Source organism: Symphalangus syndactylus, chromosome 7 (assembly GCF_028878055.3).
Source record: "Symphalangus syndactylus isolate Jambi chromosome 7, NHGRI_mSymSyn1-v2.1_pri, whole genome shotgun sequence".
NCBI lineage: Eukaryota > Metazoa > Chordata > Mammalia > Primates > Hylobatidae > Symphalangus > Symphalangus syndactylus.
This window is the reverse complement of record NC_072429.2, coordinates 111115674-111134830: the sequence shown is the minus strand read 5'-3', so window position 1 is coordinate 111134830 and position 19157 is coordinate 111115674. Positions and strand designations below refer to the sequence as shown.

General features: G+C 34.5%; 1 protein-coding gene across 3 annotated transcripts in view; it reads left to right on the top strand.

Moving 5' to 3' along the window:
- Positions 1-19157, top strand: part of CSMD3 (CUB and Sushi multiple domains 3) — a 1218611-nt gene that overhangs the window by 1030194 nt on the left and 169260 nt on the right. For 2 of the 3 annotated variants that reach the window (XM_055287087.2, XM_055287086.2), the window contains 3 exons: positions 1512-1625; positions 2128-2223; positions 3804-4007. In XM_055287087.2, coding sequence (XP_055143062.1) covers positions 1512-1625; positions 2128-2223; positions 3804-4007 — 414 coding nt within the window. The remainder of the gene's footprint in view (positions 1-1511; positions 1626-2127; positions 2224-3803; positions 4008-19157) is intronic. The other variant, XM_055287089.2, reaches the window with a different exon arrangement.

Here is a 19157-nt window from a genome sequence, read left to right as displayed (position 1 = left end):
ATCCTTTAACTCTTTCTTTCCGTTAGAAAACAAATATATATATATATATTTGGAATATTTTGGAAGTAGCTTGGAATTTGGTGGAACAAATTTGGGATCTTTTAAAAAGATCTGAATTCAAAACGTTTGTATGACTTGTAAACCATTAAAATAATTCACGGCATGTGTCTGGTTAGGTGGAAACATAAATTTGTATTCATGACTTCTAGGAAATATTTTAAGGAGGATTATTGACAAATTTTAGCACAGCCATGTTCAGAAACGTTCAAAGAAACATCGCTGTATCTGTTAATGTTTTCATTTTCTTTTACTCCACAAAGAACTGGACTGAGATCACCAGCTTATTTTTACAGGCCCAAAAACTATGTATAGCTTTGTTTACAATATTATATGTATTCCTGAATTCATATGCAAAAGTAACCATGATTCAAGTGAATTCGCCTGTTAGTATAAGGACCACCAGAGGATGTCCATAGCCTTCATTTGAGGTATAGAATTTGAATCAGCATTTGAAAAATATATTTGTATATACTCATGGAATGAACAATTTAAATTCATGTGATTTCAAATTTATAAAAGTGACCTTGCTTTTGCGTTATTAAATTTTCATTAAAAGTTACACTCTTTTAAACCCCACAATTTTACCAATGAAATATTTTAAGGATAATTTTTGTTACTGATTTTATTTAAAAAAAAAACACAAAGCAAACTGATTTCTGTTCTTGAAACAGGTTCTTTATAGTTTTAGTTTGGGCAAATTCTGCATGTAAGTTTAGTATATAATTAAAGGATAAGTAAAAATGGAGTAAAAAGACACATCTATAAAGCTCTGTTGGTATGTACTTCAGAACTGTACTTACCATGGAAGAGCAATTATTTTGCAAAATTTTATGATATCTCAATTGCTGAGGAATCACAAATAATATTTCTTTTTTTGGCAGAAGATTAACAATAAATGTTTAGGAATCATTTAAAACTTAGAATGTAAATTAAACACTATACCTGAAAAGAATCTCGCTAATCTTTTTCTAATGAAATTATTACTCATAATGGAATAGCATTTTTAAGGACAGTTTAAAAAATCCCCTGAATTAAAACTTTGTCTATCTTATCTAAAGGAGGAGGTAAAAAATTAGAAAAAGAGAAGAGAGTCACAAAGTGAAAAGAATCAAACCACCATTGGGAAAAGCCAAAAGTAGTTACTATAAAGTATTAATCATCAATTTTATGATTTCTGATCCAAATTAAATGCTATACTCATTTATATTTTTAAGAATTGTTGTTTTAAAATTTCATTGCTTTAGGTCATGGTCACTTCTTTTATGACCTGAAGTACATGTGTCAGTAATATCAACCAATTGGCACCTATCCTCTTTTAATGGTAGAAAAAAAATGACTATTATATTGTAATACTTTGTTCTCTCTCTCCTCCTCTTTCTATTTTTTTGTTTTTTGTTTTCGTTTTTGGATGGTTGGTGATTTGTTTGCTTCTCCGGGTTCCTGTTGATCAGTGGTGTTTGGCCAGTTTGTATTTTTCCAGACATCACTCCACGATGTTGTTGAGGTGTATGATGGGCCAACTCAGCAATCTTCTCTGTTATCTTCCCTCTCAGGATCCCATTCAGGTATCCTTTAATAGAACTGCCATGCATCAGTTACTGATTAAAGACTGACTTTGATTAGTATTGTAGTGAAAGTTGAGATTTATGTCATCCATATTAGAAATAAAGTAAACTGAAAATAGTATCTTTTTTTTTTCTAAAGAATAGAAACAAAATTAACTCAGAAGGTTGAGAAAAATACAACCAACTATTCTCTGGGATTGTAACCAAGTAAATAATATATTTAATCACTTAGTCTCTGGTGTTTAATGTAATATAAAATATTTAAGAATTCTTTGAAGAATGAGGCAATATGTATAAAAATGTAATTAAAGCTTTCTGAGAAAAAGACTGCAATACAAGTTGAACCCAAAGAAAATATATTGGTAGTTGTAGGATATTTTAAAGTAATTTGATAGAACATAGATTGACATTTTCAAATGACAGTGTAACATTATAATATAATTTGTTAGGTTTACTGAATGAAAATTATTTATGATATCTTAGTGTTTGTTTTGTTGAGTAGGAGAATCACTTCCACTGAGTTCAGGTAATCAGATCACAATTCGATTTACTTCAGTTGGACCAATAACAGCTAAGGGATTTCACTTTGTTTACCAAGGTAAGTGACCCTGTAGTCTAGAAACACACTAAGGAATGATGTCATTTTCCATGATGTATTCAGAGTTTTTGAATGATGAAATCCTCTAGATAAAAGTGTTTTTAAGCAGTTTTATTTTGTCCCCTCCCCCATCACTAGATCACTATCACCTTGACCAAAGTAAACAAAATCTATTGCTTCCATCATCATTCTCAGTTTAAATGTCTGATTGTCCTTCCTACCCACATATTGTTTTCAAAACATCTGCTTTTTTTTCCTGAATATTCTTTACTATCTACATTTTCTATTTTCTAACAGTCTAGCACTCTAGACTATTTAGTCTAATTTAGTTTAGCACTCTAAAGATATAAAAATGTTGGTGCTGATGTACTTAAACATGCCAAGGAAATCAGTGTTCCATTCTAAAATTGTAGTATCTTATTTTCTCAGGAGAATTAAAACTTTCTTCACAGTTATTAGGACTTTTGTGCAATTAGAAGTTTGTTTACACATTTTATTTCTTGCCTGTGGTAGACAACCTTCTACATTATCATTAAACCAAGTTAAGAGCCATTATTTGAAATATTGTCTTTAAAATATATATGGTCATATAGTAGTTAATCTCAAATGTATCTTGCGCTTTATTCCTAAGAAATGTATCAACATTTGTGATTTGTTATTCCTATTAAACCCTCTTACCCCACTTATCAGTTGACTATAATCCTATACTCTTTTATGTTAAGTAGTACTTCCCCCTGGAAACAATGTGTGGTATTATGACTGTAAAAAGGCACTATAATGAATGGAATTATATTTACTCAAGTCGCATAAGAAGAATTAATCTATTTAGAGTTCATCATATCATTTTTTGGGCTATTGTCAATCTCTTTAATCACATTTGTTATGTGTTTTAAAAAGAAAAAACATCCTGTTATCATTCTATTTTACTAAACCAAAAAAAAAGGCACAATTAAAGGACATACCTATAAAATCTAAAAGCAATTTCAAATCTGATATTGTATGATTATTAAAGTAAAAACTTTTATTGTTGTTAATCTGTCTGACATATATTCTACCTAGTCTAAATGTAGTTATCTTTCTCAATAGCAAATGTGTTTGAAATTAAGTTTGTGAACATTCTATGAAACCAATAAAGTACTATTTGCTTTTATAAAACCTGTTTTTAATTAAGAACCAAATACTGAAAAAAAATGTAAAATTATTTGATATAACCTGACACATATTTTTTGAACTTGTATTCTAAGTTTAAAAAGAAAAAAAATCTTTCAGTTTTCATCCCACAAATTACAAAATATCTAACTAAAACTACTTTGTAATATTAATGAGTTCGGTAAAACAAAAATCGTTGATGTTTAAAGAATCAAAAGTAAAACTGTTCTAATAAAAAACCTTGATGACAATAACAATATTTATTTTAAATTATATTTTATTCTGTCTGAAATTTAAAACTTTAAGAATGTATTCAAATTGTTAATTCAAGTTCTGATAAAAAGTGATTTCTCAAAAATGTGTTTAAACAACATTTTGAAATCTGTATTTGTCTACCATATAAAATTAAAATAAATAATATTTCTACACAGCTGTTCCTAGAACAAGTTCTACACAATGCAGTTCTGTGCCTGAACCAAGATTCGGAAGAAGAATTGGCAATGAATTTGCAGTCGGTTCATTGGTTCTTTTTGAATGTAATCCAGGATATATTCTCCATGGATCCATAGCAATTAGGTGTGAAACAGTGCCCAATTCTTTGGCCCAGTGGAATGATTCCTTACCTACTTGTATTGGTGAGTATATAAATTTGTATGATCTGTGATTATACATATTTTATATAAAAATTGGTTATCTTACATCTTTCTTTTTTTAATTTCAGATCTAATAATTACACACTTAATTTTAAATAATAGGTATAATAGGTATGCTTTGTATAAATATGAAAAATCAGTGGAGATTTGTTGCAATTGTCTTGGTGATGAAATCAATCAAAAAATTTGTGTTGAATTAGCTAAATAGTTTCCTCATTTACTGATTTATATGGATTTTTGTGGATGTAACTAAACATATGTATTTCCAGGAACACAGAATCTGCTGCTACTAATGTGGGATTATGAAGCACTACTATCCTTTTATTTTTTTATTTTTAATTTTTGTGGGTACACAGTAGGTGTGTATATTAATGGAGTACATGAGATGTTTTGTTACAAGCAGGCAATGTGAAATAAGCACATTATGAAGAATGGAATATCCATCTCCTCAAGCATTTATTCATTGTGTTGCAACAATCCAATTATACTCTTTATTTTAAAATGTACAGTTAAGTTGTTATTGACTATAGTCACACTGTTGTGCTATCAAATGGTAGATCTTCTACATTCTTTTTTTTTTTTTTTTTAACTACAGTTCCCAGCCTCTGGTAGTCATCCTTTGAAATAAATATTATTTTTTATTTTTAAAAGTTTGTGCAAAGATTTCTATGCCAATATGTAAAGAATTCAGATGTCTTTTAAAAATCCAGAAGCCGACTTTTCTGGAAATATTTTGCTTGGTCATCAAAAGAATTAGAAAATATGAATTAATGTTTTGTTACTCTATTAGTTACAGATATGTATAAAAATATAAAATAATAATTTTTTTCAGTCATTCACAAATATAGGTGGTAACATTTTGAATGAGTAAATTGCATGTTAGCGAAAAATCTTATTGTTTCAAAGTTGTTTTTGCAATAGTATATCTAACTTACATTGGTAAATAGAATGTATACTATCTAAAATTATGGATATCTTAATAGTTTAGAATTTTATAGTATTTCAGGGTAATTATAATGACACTTGGCTTTTGTAGAGTTCCACAGAAAATATAGAAAGTAGGGAAATTACTCTCTTCTCCGCCCCAAGAACATATCTGGAAATTATTATTTTTTTAAAATTACATAATGTTAAATTCAAAAAAGAGTGGTAAGACTTAATCTCAAATTATAAAATAATTCTAATGACTTGAGTTGTTTCTCATTAAAGTTATATTAGTATGTGATGTTAAAAATAAGATATATATAGACATTTTTTTTTTTTTTTGAGAGAGAGTCTTGCTCTGTCACTCAGGCTGGAGGGCCGTGGCATGATCTCAGCTCCCTTGCAACTTCTACCTCCGAGGTTCAAGCCTCCTGCTTCAGTATCCCGAGTAGCTGCGATTACAGGCGTGCACTACCGTGCCCAGCTGATTTTTGTATTTTTACAAAATACAAAAGGGACCAGGTCTCACCATGTTGTCTAGGCTGGTATCGAACTCCTGGCCTCAAGTAATCCACCCGCCTCAGCCTCCCAGAATGCTGGGATTACAGGTGTGATCTGTGCCCAGCTGAAAATCATATTTTTAAAAATAAAAGATAAGCAACATTTTTGTTTTATTTTTGTTTTAATTTTAATAATCTTAATAGTCCACTCTCCATAGGGAAGAATGAGTGTGTATATTGACACATAAACAATCATAAATATATAAAATTACTTTTCAATAACACATTTTGCCATATGAAAATGAATTATATTTGCCATTCTTATTTTTACCTTTTTAAAATACATTTGTTTACATGTCAGTTCATAGGTCATTAGAATAAAAAATAATTTTGAATTGTGAAATAACATAGACGGTACATTCATTTCTACTGAGAAGAGATCAAAGATAAATCTGTTGATAGGCATTCACAGGATGTGTACTTTTGTTTTGTTTTGTTTTTTTACGGAGTCTCACCCTGTCACTCAGGCTGGAGTGCAATGGCATGATCTTGGCTCACTCAACCTCTGCCTCCCGGGTTCAAGTGATTCTCCTGCCTCAGCCTCCTGAGTATCTGGGATTACATGCACCCGCCACCATGCCCGGCTAATTTTTTGTATCTTTTAGTAGAGACGGGGTTTCACCATGTTGGTCAGGCTGGTCTTGAACTACCAACATTGTGATCCACCTGCCTCGGCCTCCCAAAGTGCTGGGATTATAGGCGTGAGCCATCGCACCCGGCCAGGATATGTAATTTTTATAGAATATATTTGCTTTAAGTAAAATACATTTTTTTTACCATTTAAATCAGGACATTGTCAACAATTGTGCTAGGATAATGGTATAAACTGGGCTGTCACAAATAACTAGGAAGGATGGTTGGTCATTTGATTTCTCTAGGAATTTGATATCACCACACCCATCCCCCCCAAAAAATATGCCTAGCATATTTCGCAGTGCATTTTTTTCTTACAACAAATATTTTATTTTTTTCCATGACAATAAATGGAATCTGAACCATTCTTGTATTATCCTGTTATTTGTTGAATGAACACTTACAAAAAATAATTTAAAACACTAGAGGACTGTAAATGACTCTTCAATTTTCTCATCTTTTAGCTAAATAACCACGATTTCTGATTTCTGATATTTATAATTTTCTTAATGCCACTATTTGCCGATCATATCATCTGAATATTTTTCTCTCCCTCACCCCACTGCCCCCCCACAACACACACAAATTCTTAGGTTGAAACCTAATCCCCCATGTGGGGATAGTAAGAGGTGGGGCCTTTGGAAGGTGACTAGGTCTTGGGGGCTCTACCCTCAGGAATGAGATTAGTGCCTTTATAAAAGAAGTCTGAGGAAGCATATTCAGCCTTCTGCCATGTGAGGACACAGAAGGCACTGTCTGTGAAGCACTGAGCAAGCCCACACCAAACACTACATCTGCTGTCACCTTGATCTTAGACTTCCCAATCTTCAGAACTCTAAGAAATACATTTCTGTTGTTGAAAACTTACCTAATCTATGGTATTTTGTTATAGCAGCCTGAATTGTCTAAAAGAGCCCCATTCCATGATAAGTAATTTAAATACATATTTGATGTAATCCTCTGACAAATCTATGGAACTGTTACTTTTGGAATGTACAGACAAATAAACTGAGTCCGGAAGAGGTAAAATAGGTCTCTTTAAAGTGGCAGAGCATAGTAAGGGTTAGAGTGGAGGCAGGATTTAAAACTAAGTTTTTCTACCTTTAAACCCTAAATTAATTGATAGATTATTGCTTATCTTTGTGTTCCGACTTATAAGCTATTTCCCAATTACATTTCTGCCTCATTTATTATGCAGAATTGCTGACTCTATTAAAATACATTTTTGACAGTCTACAAATACAGGAGATAAATCAGCTGGACTTGATGTTCCACCTATCTTGTGCCTCCTAGAGAGCTGGGGTTAATACGGCAGAGAGATCTTCCTCTTAGGTACTTGTACTCTCATAAAGACAAAACAAATAATGTCCTCTTTTCTGAACCACAATACATACAACACAATACATTGACTTCATACTCGTGAAATGTTATAAATAACATTTATAACATTCTGAACTAAAGGAATCATGAGCTAAAAGAAATGTTTCTATATGTCTATGTGAAAATTAGTCATGCAATATGCATAAATCAGAAATTACATTGCTTGAAATCAGTTTAATAATTGAAGACAGACACATAATAATAACTCTCTTCAAAACTCACAGATTTTTAAATCTTTTTCTATAATTACTAAGAATCATTATTTCTGCCTCACTTTCCCCAGTAATTATTTACATCATTTCTGTGTCAGTTTTAATATATTTATGTAGGTATTGACAGAAAATATCGATGCTGTAAAAATAAAAGGACTTAGATAAGTAGTTCTCTTCATTTAGTTTCATATAATCTACTGTAAAAACAGTAATATAATGACATGGAAATTCATAAACTTGTTCGTTAATCTTTAAATATCATCAAAAACCCTTTTATTCCTTTAGTTAGAGTGTTCAAAGAACCTACATATGCCAAGAACTGAAATGTAAATGTATGAATTAATCCTTAAAGGTTCTGTTTGTATATTTATCATGTTAATATGCTAATTAACGTGAAAGGTTGTAAAGAATTATGTAAAATTGAGTGAAATCACCAGAGCTGGGAATTGTACTAAATTATCAGCACAAGAGTTGTGGGTGAACGTCTTGGCTTTGTCAACATGACTGATTTGAGGTGAGTTACGATAAGGTCCTGGAAAATTTACATAACCTCTGATCTTCAAATCCCATACCAATAAAACAAGAAAATAAGAGAACTTCATAGGTTCATTATGGCTAAATGATCAAAAGCCTCGGCTTAGTTCTTGGAACCTAGTAAGTACTAAAAAAAAAAAGTTGTTTTTATTTTTGTCAAATAATCCACCACAAAATCAAGAGAGAAGATTCCAATTCTAAAAGTATTCGATGCAGAATATAGGACTTAATATGCAGTAATGATCAAGTGTTTGATACTATTGATTTTAATGTGTTGATATTTTATTTTTAAAACTATCTGAAGTCATTATATGGAAAATGTGCCTTCCACAGAAGATTTTTGCATTTCGGAAAAGGCTGAAAGCATTGAGTACTGTCATTCTTTCCAACTCTAATTTAGGATTCCTTGAATGTTTGACTTCTATTTGCATTTAAAATTTATAAGAAAGTTTAGGGAAAATGTGTTGATTTCATTGAAAATAATAGTAAATCTTTATTAAAATACACCATTTGGGAAGACAGTGAAATTTCCACCAATTAATGCATTCCAGGTCAAATGGTTGAGGAGTATACTTAAAGAAATAGACATTTTGGTTTGTTTTCATTGTTGGCAAATTTTTTAACATAAAATAAAAACAAAGTTAAAATAATTATTACTACAATTTTAATAGGCCTTGGAAATGTATATTTAACCAATGTTTATGCTCTGCTTTTCTTCTTACCTTAAAAATTTAAACATCACATTATCCAAAGAAATAAATTTTCTTATGTCCATGAAGACATGCAGATGAGACAGAGTTAGAAAGGGACAAGATATAGATGGGAGAAATGATCTGTCACATTAAAAAGTGAGAGAAAAGAAAAAATTTTAAAAAAATAGCAAAATAGCAAGCAAAGAGAAGTGAGTGAAGAAAGAGAACATTTGAAGAGAATATTTGTGAAACATAGAACAGAGAATATGAAACTATAAATTTTATTTTGTTTTTATTTTTATTCTTTTTGAAATGGAGTCTTGCACTGTCACCCAGGCTAGAGTGCAGTGGTGCGATCTCCTGCAACCTCTGCCTCCCGAGTTCAAACAATCTTCCCACCTCAGCCTCCCAAGTAGCTAGGATTACAGGCATGCACCACCATGCCTGGCTAATTTTTTTGTATTTTTAGTGGAGACAGGGTTTCACTTTATTGGCTAGGCTGGTCTTGATCTGCTGACCTTAGGTGATCTATCTGCCTCGGCCTCCCAAAGTGCTAGGATTACAGGTGTGAGCCACCGGGCCTGGCCCAAGACTAAATTTTAAACCATTAGCCATTTGTGTCTGAAGCTGAAAAAAGCCCCTATTCTACATGATTATCACAAAGTGTTTTTGTATTTCAAATGTATCAATTGATTAATCCCAGCATTTTAGCCATCAAAAATAAAAAACTATATAAAAAGAGTAAGGTGATGCTATCCAACTAAGGATTTATCTTAGCAAGTACAGTAGCTAACACCAGGAACTAAAGCCTATGAAAGACTTTAGGCTGTTATCTAGTCTATTACTGACATTCTACTTCAGGAGTGAATGCTTGTTTACTGTTCTCAACCTAGATTCAGCGAGAACTCACTTCCTACTTTTAGGGCAAAAGATGAGGTACCCAGGAACCCACACCATCTCTCTGTCAGAGATCCAGCAGTCTGTAGTTTCCTGGGCTTTTTGAGAACCCTGACGCTGCATCCATCAGGAGTCTTTAGATATAGAACAGACTACTTTTGATTTTGCATTGATTCTTGCTATGGTTTAAATATTTGTTTTCCCCAATTTCTTGTGTAAAAATTCTAACCCCTAAGGTGATTGTATGGGGAGGTGGGGCCATTGGGAGATGACCAATGGGATTAGTGTCCTCATAAAAGCAACACCAGGGATATTTTCACCTGTTCTACCATGTGAGGACACAGCAAGAAAATAGCTGTCTGTAAACCAGGAAAAGGGCCCTCGTCAGATGCCGAATCTGCCAGTGCTTTAGAAAACTTTGGTTTCCCAGCCTTTACAACTATAAGAAATACATTTCTGTTGTTTATAAGCCACCTAGTCTATGTTTTTTTGTTATAGTAGCCTGAACAGACTAAGACAGAAAATTGGTACCAGGAGTAGGGTTCTACTGTAACAAAAACCTAAATATGTGGCAGCAGCTTTGGAACTCGGTAACAGGTGTAGGCTGGAAGAGTTTGAGATGCATGCTAGAAAAAGCCTACATTGTTGTGAAAGGACTGTATAGGGAAATTCTGATGAGGGCTCAGAAGAAGAGAAGGAAAGCTCTAGAGAAAGGCACCATCTTTTTACTAAAATATCTAAGTGGTTATGAGCAGAATATTAGTAGAAATGTGGATAGTAAAGCTAATTCTGATGAATCCTTAGATGGAAATGAGGAATAAGTTGTTGAACAATAGAGGAAAGAATATTCTTGTTATAATGCGGCAAAGATTATGCCACTTTATAACAAAAGTGGCTGATTATGTTCATGTTCTGGAGTTTTCTAGAAGGTAAAACTTTAAACAATGAAATTGGATATTTGGCTGAGAAAATACCTAAGCAAAGTGTTAATGGTTCAGCTTGGCTTCTCTTGACTGCCAATGATTTAAACATGGAATTGTTAATCGATTGGAAATCAGGGCCAGGCACAGTGGCTCACACCTGTAATCCCAGTACTTTGGGAGGCCGAGGTGGGCAGATCACAAGGTCAGGAGTTTGAGGCCAGTCTGGTCAATGGGAAATCCGTCTCTACTAAAAATACAAAAATTAACCGGTTGTGGTGGCACACTGCTGTAGTTCTAACTACTCTGGAGGCTGAAGCAGGAGAATCACTTGAATCCAGGAGGCAGAGGTTGCAGTGAGCCAAGAATACGTCATTGCACTCCAGCCTGGCCAACACAGCAAGACTCTGTCTAAAAAAAATTGGGAATCAAAACTTCTATATTTTAAAAACTTTCAACCTACCTGTATTAGAAAACTGACAAGACCTATTCAAAAGAGAACTTTAAGAGTTTAGCCAAGGCAGGCGGATCACCTGAAGTCAGGAGTTTGAGACCAGCCCTGGTCAACGTGGTGAAACCTGGTCTCTACTAAAAATACAAAAATTAGCCAGGCATGGTGGGGCATGCCTGTAATCCCAGCTGCTTGGGAGGCTAAGGCAGGAGAATTGATTGAACCTGGGAGGCGGAGGTTGCAGTGAGCTGAGATCCTACCACTGTACTCCAGCCCAGGCAACAGAGCGAGATTCTGTCTTAAAAAAAAAAAAAAAAAAAAAAAAAAAGAGTTTAATTAAGTCATGTTTGATAAAAAGATTAGTATGAATTGACCATCTCAGTAGAAGCTAGAAGCTATTCATCAATACAGTGAGAAGATTAGTCAGCCATCTAAACAGAAGCCAGGACCTATTGTCCAAAACAAAGGAAGAATGGACCTGAATGCGTTTCAGAGATCATCCAGGCTGCCCATCCAGTCACAGGCCCAGAGTGCAAGGGCCTTGGAGTCAGATTTCAAAGGAAGGGCCTTAAACCTCAAGCTCTGATTCATGCAGTCTGTCACACAGCTGCTTGGCTACACAGGAGTAGTTTCTGTGGGTCTGTTTCACCATGCTCTGTACCCAGTAAAGCTATGGAGATGTGATTGCCTCTGTGTAGATTTCAAAGGGTGTCCTGGAAAGCCTCTCTGCCCAGGCAGAGAACTGCCATAGGGGTCATGTGGATAGCCCCACACCTTTAGCATTGCCTTGTGGAAAAATGCCCAGTGGACAGAGGTGGGGCCACCCATATGATTGTGAAACAGTAGAGCCTCTGGTGTGTGATGTTAGTCAGGGAGAACCACAGGCATGTAACTCTAACCTGTGAAAGCTGTAGTATATATTATGCCCAGCAAACCTACAGAAGTAAGACTGTAACCTCCAGTAGGTCCAGAACGTGGAACCTTCCCTGCAGTGTGTCTGGGAGGAGACCTCCAACCTATGAGTCTAGGAGGTGAGACCACAGGCCCAGTGGGACTGAAGAACAGAGCATTGAACCAAAAAGATTATTCTTGAATTTTAAGGTTTTGGTCCTGCTTAAGATCTGTTACCCCTTTCTTCCGCCCTGTTTTTCTTTTTAAGAATGGAAATATCTGTCCTGTGCCTGTCTCACCATTGTATTTTGAAAGTAGATAATTTGTTTGATTTTACAGACTCATAGCTGGAGGTCAGTTTGCCTCAGGATGAATCATATCTTAAAGTGTCACCCATGTGATTGACATGATATTTAGATGAGACTTTGAACATTAGACTTCTGGTTGATGCTGGAACAAATTACAACTTGTGGGGCTATTGGGATGGAATGAATGTATTTTGCATGTGAGGAGATTAATTTTGGGTGCCAGCAGCAGAATGCTGTAGTCTGAATGTTTGAATCCCCCAAATTCATATGTTAGAATCCTAACCCATAAGATGATAGTATTGGGGGCAGGGATTGGAAGGTAGTTATGAGGGCAGAGCTCTCATGAATGGGATTAATGCTTTTATGAAAGAGACCCCAGAGAGATCTCTAGCCTGTTTTACCATGTGAGGACACAGCCAGAAGACGGTCATATATAATCCAGGAAAGGGGCCCTCAGCAGACATCAAATCTACCAGTGCTGACTTCCCAGCTTCCAGAACTGTGAGAAATAAATTTCTGTTGTTTATAAGCCACCCATTCTATGGTATTTTGTTATAGCCTGAATAGCTGAATAGAATGAGGCAGTTTAAAAGTACATATCCAGAGATAGAAAATTGTCATATGACTTGTATTTTCTGCCAAGATCACATGAAAAAGACATATTACCTTATACCATTTAAAAAATATTCTTCCTTGTGGAACAGGTGTAAATCCACAAAGTTGACAATATGACAGATGGATATATGGGGTCTGTGTGAGAGAAGAAATAGAAAGGTGATGATTCTAAGTGACAGTCAGAAGATAGACAAGTTTAAGTTTTACCATTTGGTGCGACTACTAATCTTTACATAAATGAAAATATAGTTTGCATTTCTATTTTGAACTATAAATATTTTTAACTTCAAAATGTTCCGAATAAAAATGGTCATGTCTTAAAATATTTTTAAGATAGGAAAAGCTCAGTGTCTTAAATATTCAAATATGAGAGTCAAGTGCAGAGCTATCTTACGTTAATATCAAAGTGTTCTCTTTAATTTGTGCTCCTTTTCAACCTCTGTTAACTGCATAAAACATCTGCCCCAAGGTTTTTGAATTTCTTATTTCCTCTGATTGGAACAGATAGCTTTTTATCTCATGACATCATTTCATTGAAGTCTCCTCTCTTTCTTGGCCATCCTATCTAAAATAATTTTCTGCCACCCATCAACCGTTTACTCTTTATACCATTACCTTTACAGCAACCATTAAACTGTATTATGGATAATTTTTGGTTGCAAAACATTTCTTAATCTGTCTTCATTGTCCCCCTTTCCATTGTCACTATATTGGTTTTTGGCTCAATCGAAAGAGAACTTGGCACACAACAGGTGTTCAGCAAACTTTTATTCAGTGAGTGGATTTTAGTGAATTACTGTATCAATTTCCCGAATATTTGTAGAGGGTCTGACAACCCTTAAGGACTTCCAAAGTCCAAGGTCCATACTTTTTCCATTTCAGTATTCCACCACATGGTGATACTATTGCATAGTTTCCTTGCTTAAACCTTTACAAATCTGAGGTTTCAAACTCTTCTGACATCTGCAGGAAAGATATGTATGTTGGTAAAACACAAGCAATAGATTTACATATTATATGGGGAGTTTTATTCTGAGAGAGAGCAAATTCTCTATTTACACTTTACAGTTTAGATATAATCTTTGACAGCCTATTTACAGGGTTTTATACATGATGATTGTTTTTCTCTGTCTTCACAGTTCAATGAATGCTCAGTTAACAGCTTAAGCCAAGTGAGCATCCAGTTGAAACCAAAACAATACTGCTTTCTACATTCCTAATGATTTCCCTCTCAATTGTATCATTTCAGTTTCACAGTTCTTATTATTACTATCAACACTGTCTTTTTTTTTTTCTGTCACAGTAAAGCACAAGAAAATGTTCATTAATTTTGCACACACTGACATACTAAAACTAAACTGTTGTTTGCAAAGCAGCCCCATAAGACATGATATGTGAGTTGTGCTTATAGTTAAAATGGTCAAATGCTAAATTAGAAGATTCACAAACTTCAACAACCAGTTTGTAAACAATATTTAATAATCTTGTACAAAGCTGTAGTTCCAAGCCTTTCTTAATTACAATAAAATACAATAAAATTTTACTTAAAAAAATTAGACTTGAGACCAGTGTAAAACTGAAAAATAAAACTTATGCTGAAGACTGAGTTTTTATCTTTCAAATTTGACCTTGTTACACTTCACATTTCTTAAACTCTGCAGTCTCCTAAACCCCCAGGCTTTCCTCCCTTTTAGACTCTGTGATTCAAATAACCCCCTGCAGCCACTAATAGCTTTGACAATATATGGCCTTAGGCATAAGTACTTCTGTTAGTGGGAGGTCTTTTTTGAAAAGCCCTGGAAGCTGCCACCTACTCCCCTTAGGCAAAGAGTCTTTAATTAGCTGCTTATCTGATCATGCTTATCTGGTTCTGTTTTTTCAAGTTCTTTAGAGACCCAGAAAGAACCACTTTTACTTGAAAGTCTCCATGGCAACACCTGTCTACTTCATCTTTTCTTAGAATGGGAAAAAAAAATTCGTGAAGGAGTATATACAAAATCTCCATCTCATTCATTTATCCATTTATTCATCTATCCATTCATCCATGAAAAAGTTATTAAATACAATAATAAATAGCAATTTTTGGCATTTGAATGAAGCACTATTAAGCACTATCTTATTTAATATTGACATCAACTTTGGAAGATAGATATAATTATCTCTATTTTACAGATAGTGAAACCTCTTGGTTTAGATAAAAAAGCAGAATTGGATTTGAACTTAGGCTGCTTGATTTGAAAGCCTGTTTTATTAATCCACATATTATATTGAATACTAATCAGAACAGAAATTTATCATATATCTTTTAAAAACAGGATGCAAATGTTAGATTAAGTAATATATATGAGAGTCAAATGTAAAAAATTCTGTATGTGGTATTGCATATCTGCTAATTTTCCTATAGTATATTTTGTTGGTAAATAAAGATGATTGAAGTAGAAATAGACAAATATGGCTTGTTTAGAAAAATACTGGGAGACAGGAATGATGCAGGAATGATAAAGAGGTAATTTGAAAGCACAAGATATATACAGATACACAATCAGTTCTTCAGTGATTTATTCAGCAATAATTTATTGAGTGCTTACTGCATGCCAACACTATTCTAAGCAGTGGTGACATAGTTTTGAATAATAATATAAGATCTTTGTCCTTACATTTTGCATTTACATTTTACATTTTAGTGGAGGAGGACAAAAGTCCTCAAGAAATATATTCTTTTCTTTTGGGGAGTGATAATGCTGCAGAAAAAAATAAAGCAGGAGCTGGGGTTGCAACAAGACATGCAGAGCATTCTGCCATTTTAAACCTGAATAAAATGAACAAAGGGAGGGATGAATAAAAGTCTTTCTTGTCGGTGAGCAAGTGTATGGACTGTTGAGGGGAGAGAGATCTTGACATGTTCAAGCCACAGTGTCTGGAACATGGAACACAGTAAATGATAGCAAAGAGTGATAGGAAATGAGTTTAGAGAGGCAGAGCAGAGGGCCAAGTCACACGGATCCTTGAAGACCATGGTGAGTTTGAAATTTTTCTAACTAGTATGGGAATATATTGAGCTGGGGAGTGATATGATATTAATTAGTTTCTAATAAATCACTGTAGTTAGTGTAGGGAGATGTGGAGTAGAACCAATATAACTAATTAGAAGCCTATCAAGGTAATGGAGGGGAAAAGTAATGTGATTTAGATAGGAAGATTATGGTCACAGTGATAAGAATTAGTAAGCTTTGGGATATATTTTTAAGGTGGAGCTATTACTGATAGATTGAGAATAGATGTAAATGTAAACTTGACTGCAAGAAAGATAAATCAAGATGAGTCTTAGGTTTATGGCCTAAGAACTGAGTGAATGGTGGTGACATTCTCTGAGATGAAAGAGAGTGTGGATGAGGAAGAATTTCAAAGTTATTATTTTGGACATATCCATTTTGAGATACTTATTAGACATATGATTGCAAAACTCTCAGAAATCACAGCTAGAGATAAATATCTGGTAGTCAGAGTATATACAAGACATGGAAGTGTATGTTATCACTGAGGGGGGACAGTGATTAGAAAGAGAATATGGCCTAAGACAAAGTTACAAAGAGGAGAATGAGTTAAAAAAACATCTGAGTGCAGACAATAATAGAGAAGAAAACCAGGAGAGTATGGTGTTCTGGTGTTCAAGCAAACAAAGGCTCAAGACAGATGGAGTGATCAACACTGAGAGCTAATTATCCATAGATTGAGTAAAATGCAAGTTAAGGATTGATCATATCACAACAACATTAATATTCTGGTGACTTTGACATGGTTATTTCACTACAGTAGTGAGGACAAAAGCCTGATTTAGTGCATGAAAGAGAGGATGGAGGAAGAGGAGATAGCTTGTCATTGTAGCAGCATGGAAGGAAATTTATAATGCAAAGAAGGAGAAGAGTTAGAATCTTGATAAACAGAGTTTCAGGCATAAAGGTGACCTTGTCTGCTCAGACTTGAGTCTATTGCAAGAGACTAACATAAAAATAATATGGAAGCATAGTATGATAAAATTGTACAGGAAAACATTTGGCGCTATGGGAAACTATAGGACACAACACAGGGCAATTCCAAAGGTTTGAAGCGGTAACATTCACACTGAAAGTCCATAGATGGGTAGGTGTTAGCTAGGTGAGAGAAGGACAAATCAAGTGACAGCAATAAGAGAGCAAATTAGTTTAGAAGGCTGAACTGGGATGGGGGATTAAGATGATGAGGACTTGGGAAATTATAGTTACAAGCCTGGAGATGAAGTCAGAGACTAATACAATTAACTATATTTATCTGTAGGCCGGGCACAGTGGCTCGTGCCTATAATCCTAGCACTCTGGGAGGCTGCAGAGGCACTGTTTGAGGCCAGTGATTCAAGACCAGCCTGAGCAACATAGATCCTGTCTCCTCAAATTAGCTATATAAAAATTAGCTGAATATCTATACACAAATTAGCTGGGTGTGATGGCACACACTTGTAGTCCTAGCTACTCTGTAGGCTGGGTTGGGACGATTGCTTGAGCCTAGGAATTTGAGGCTGCAGTGAGCTGTAATCACACCACTGCACTCCAGCCTAGGTGACAAAGCCAGAGCTTGTCTCAAAAAAAAAAAAAAAAGAAAGAAACTATCTGTGAGAGTTGTGAATTCAGACAATGGGGAAATTTTTGAAGAATTTTCACCAGAGAAGCAACATGTCATATTTTAATTTAGAAAGATAATTTTGACAGTAATTTGAAAAATATAGTGCATGGAAAACATACCAGCCATAGGGAGGCCACTTATGTGATTAATGTAGTAACTCAGAAAAAAAAAAAAAAAGTACGTATGAGGAAAGGTTGTGGCGGTGGCGATGGAGAGGAAGAGCATCTATGAAGTATTTTTTTTTCATCAGCAGGATCAACACTTCATCAATTACTTTTTTTGTTCTATTTTTTGGGCAAATATTTTAAATTTCTTCCTCTGTCGCTTGCACGTCATTCTCAAATCATGCAAAACTGCTGGTTTTCTATTTAAATGGGCTAAATTAATTTTGACTAATTTAAAAAGAATTTGTATATAACCCATTAACAGAGATTTGTAAGAAAACACAACTAAGTGAGTTTCTTTAAAAATATACTGTCACACTATTTTAAAAAGTTTGCAACACTTTTTTTTTTTTTTTTTTTTGAGTAATTGCCCTGGTTTTTGCATTTGTCTTTGGAAGTGACACAAAACAGTAGTTCACTTTTAAAAAAATTATTATTACAAAAGATGTGTTCTTTATATCTCATCATTTATAGCCATACTAGGACAAATTCCCCAGGAGCACAGTACCATTGGGACCTAAAATAATATTTGTAGCATTTATTGATTTCTAACTGTGTTCCAAGCAGTGTGCTAGTTTCTTATGCACATTCTAGTTTCTTTGTATTTTTCACAAAAGCCTTTTAGAAACAATAGCATTACCATTCCACAGATAAGGTATCTGTGTTTCAGAGAGTTTAAAGAACAGGTCAAAGTCACACCGAATTTAAGAGTTATGAGTTAGGTCATGGCCAGAATCAAGGTGATTCTATTAATGGCATGATAATTTTACTTTCAGACTAGTACCTTCTAAAAATGATAGAAGCCTTTATTGACTTCTGAGTAGGTCTGCATACATATTCTTTCTTGTAGTAGTTAGACTGGCAATAACTAAACTGGGACCACTTCAAGTATCTTCAGTTCCACCTAAGGACATGGACTCTGGCTTCAACTGCCAGGATTCAAATCTCAACTTCATCTTTTTTTTTTTTTTTTTTGAAACGGAGTCTTATTCTGTCTCCCAGGCTGGAGTGCAGTGGCACAATCTCGGCTCACTGCAACCTCTGCCTCCTGGGTTCAAGCGATTCTCCTGCTTCAGCCTCCAGAGTAGCTGGGACTACAGGCGCCCACCACCACGTCTGGCATTTTTAGTAGAAATGGGGTTTCACCATATTGGCCAAGCTGGTCTCAAACTCCTGACCTTGTGAGCCTCCTCGGCCTCCCAAAGTGGTAGGATTACAGGCGTGAGCCACTGCACCTGGCCAGCTTCATCTCTTAATATGTGATCTTGGGCAAGACAATCTCTTAATGACTCCAT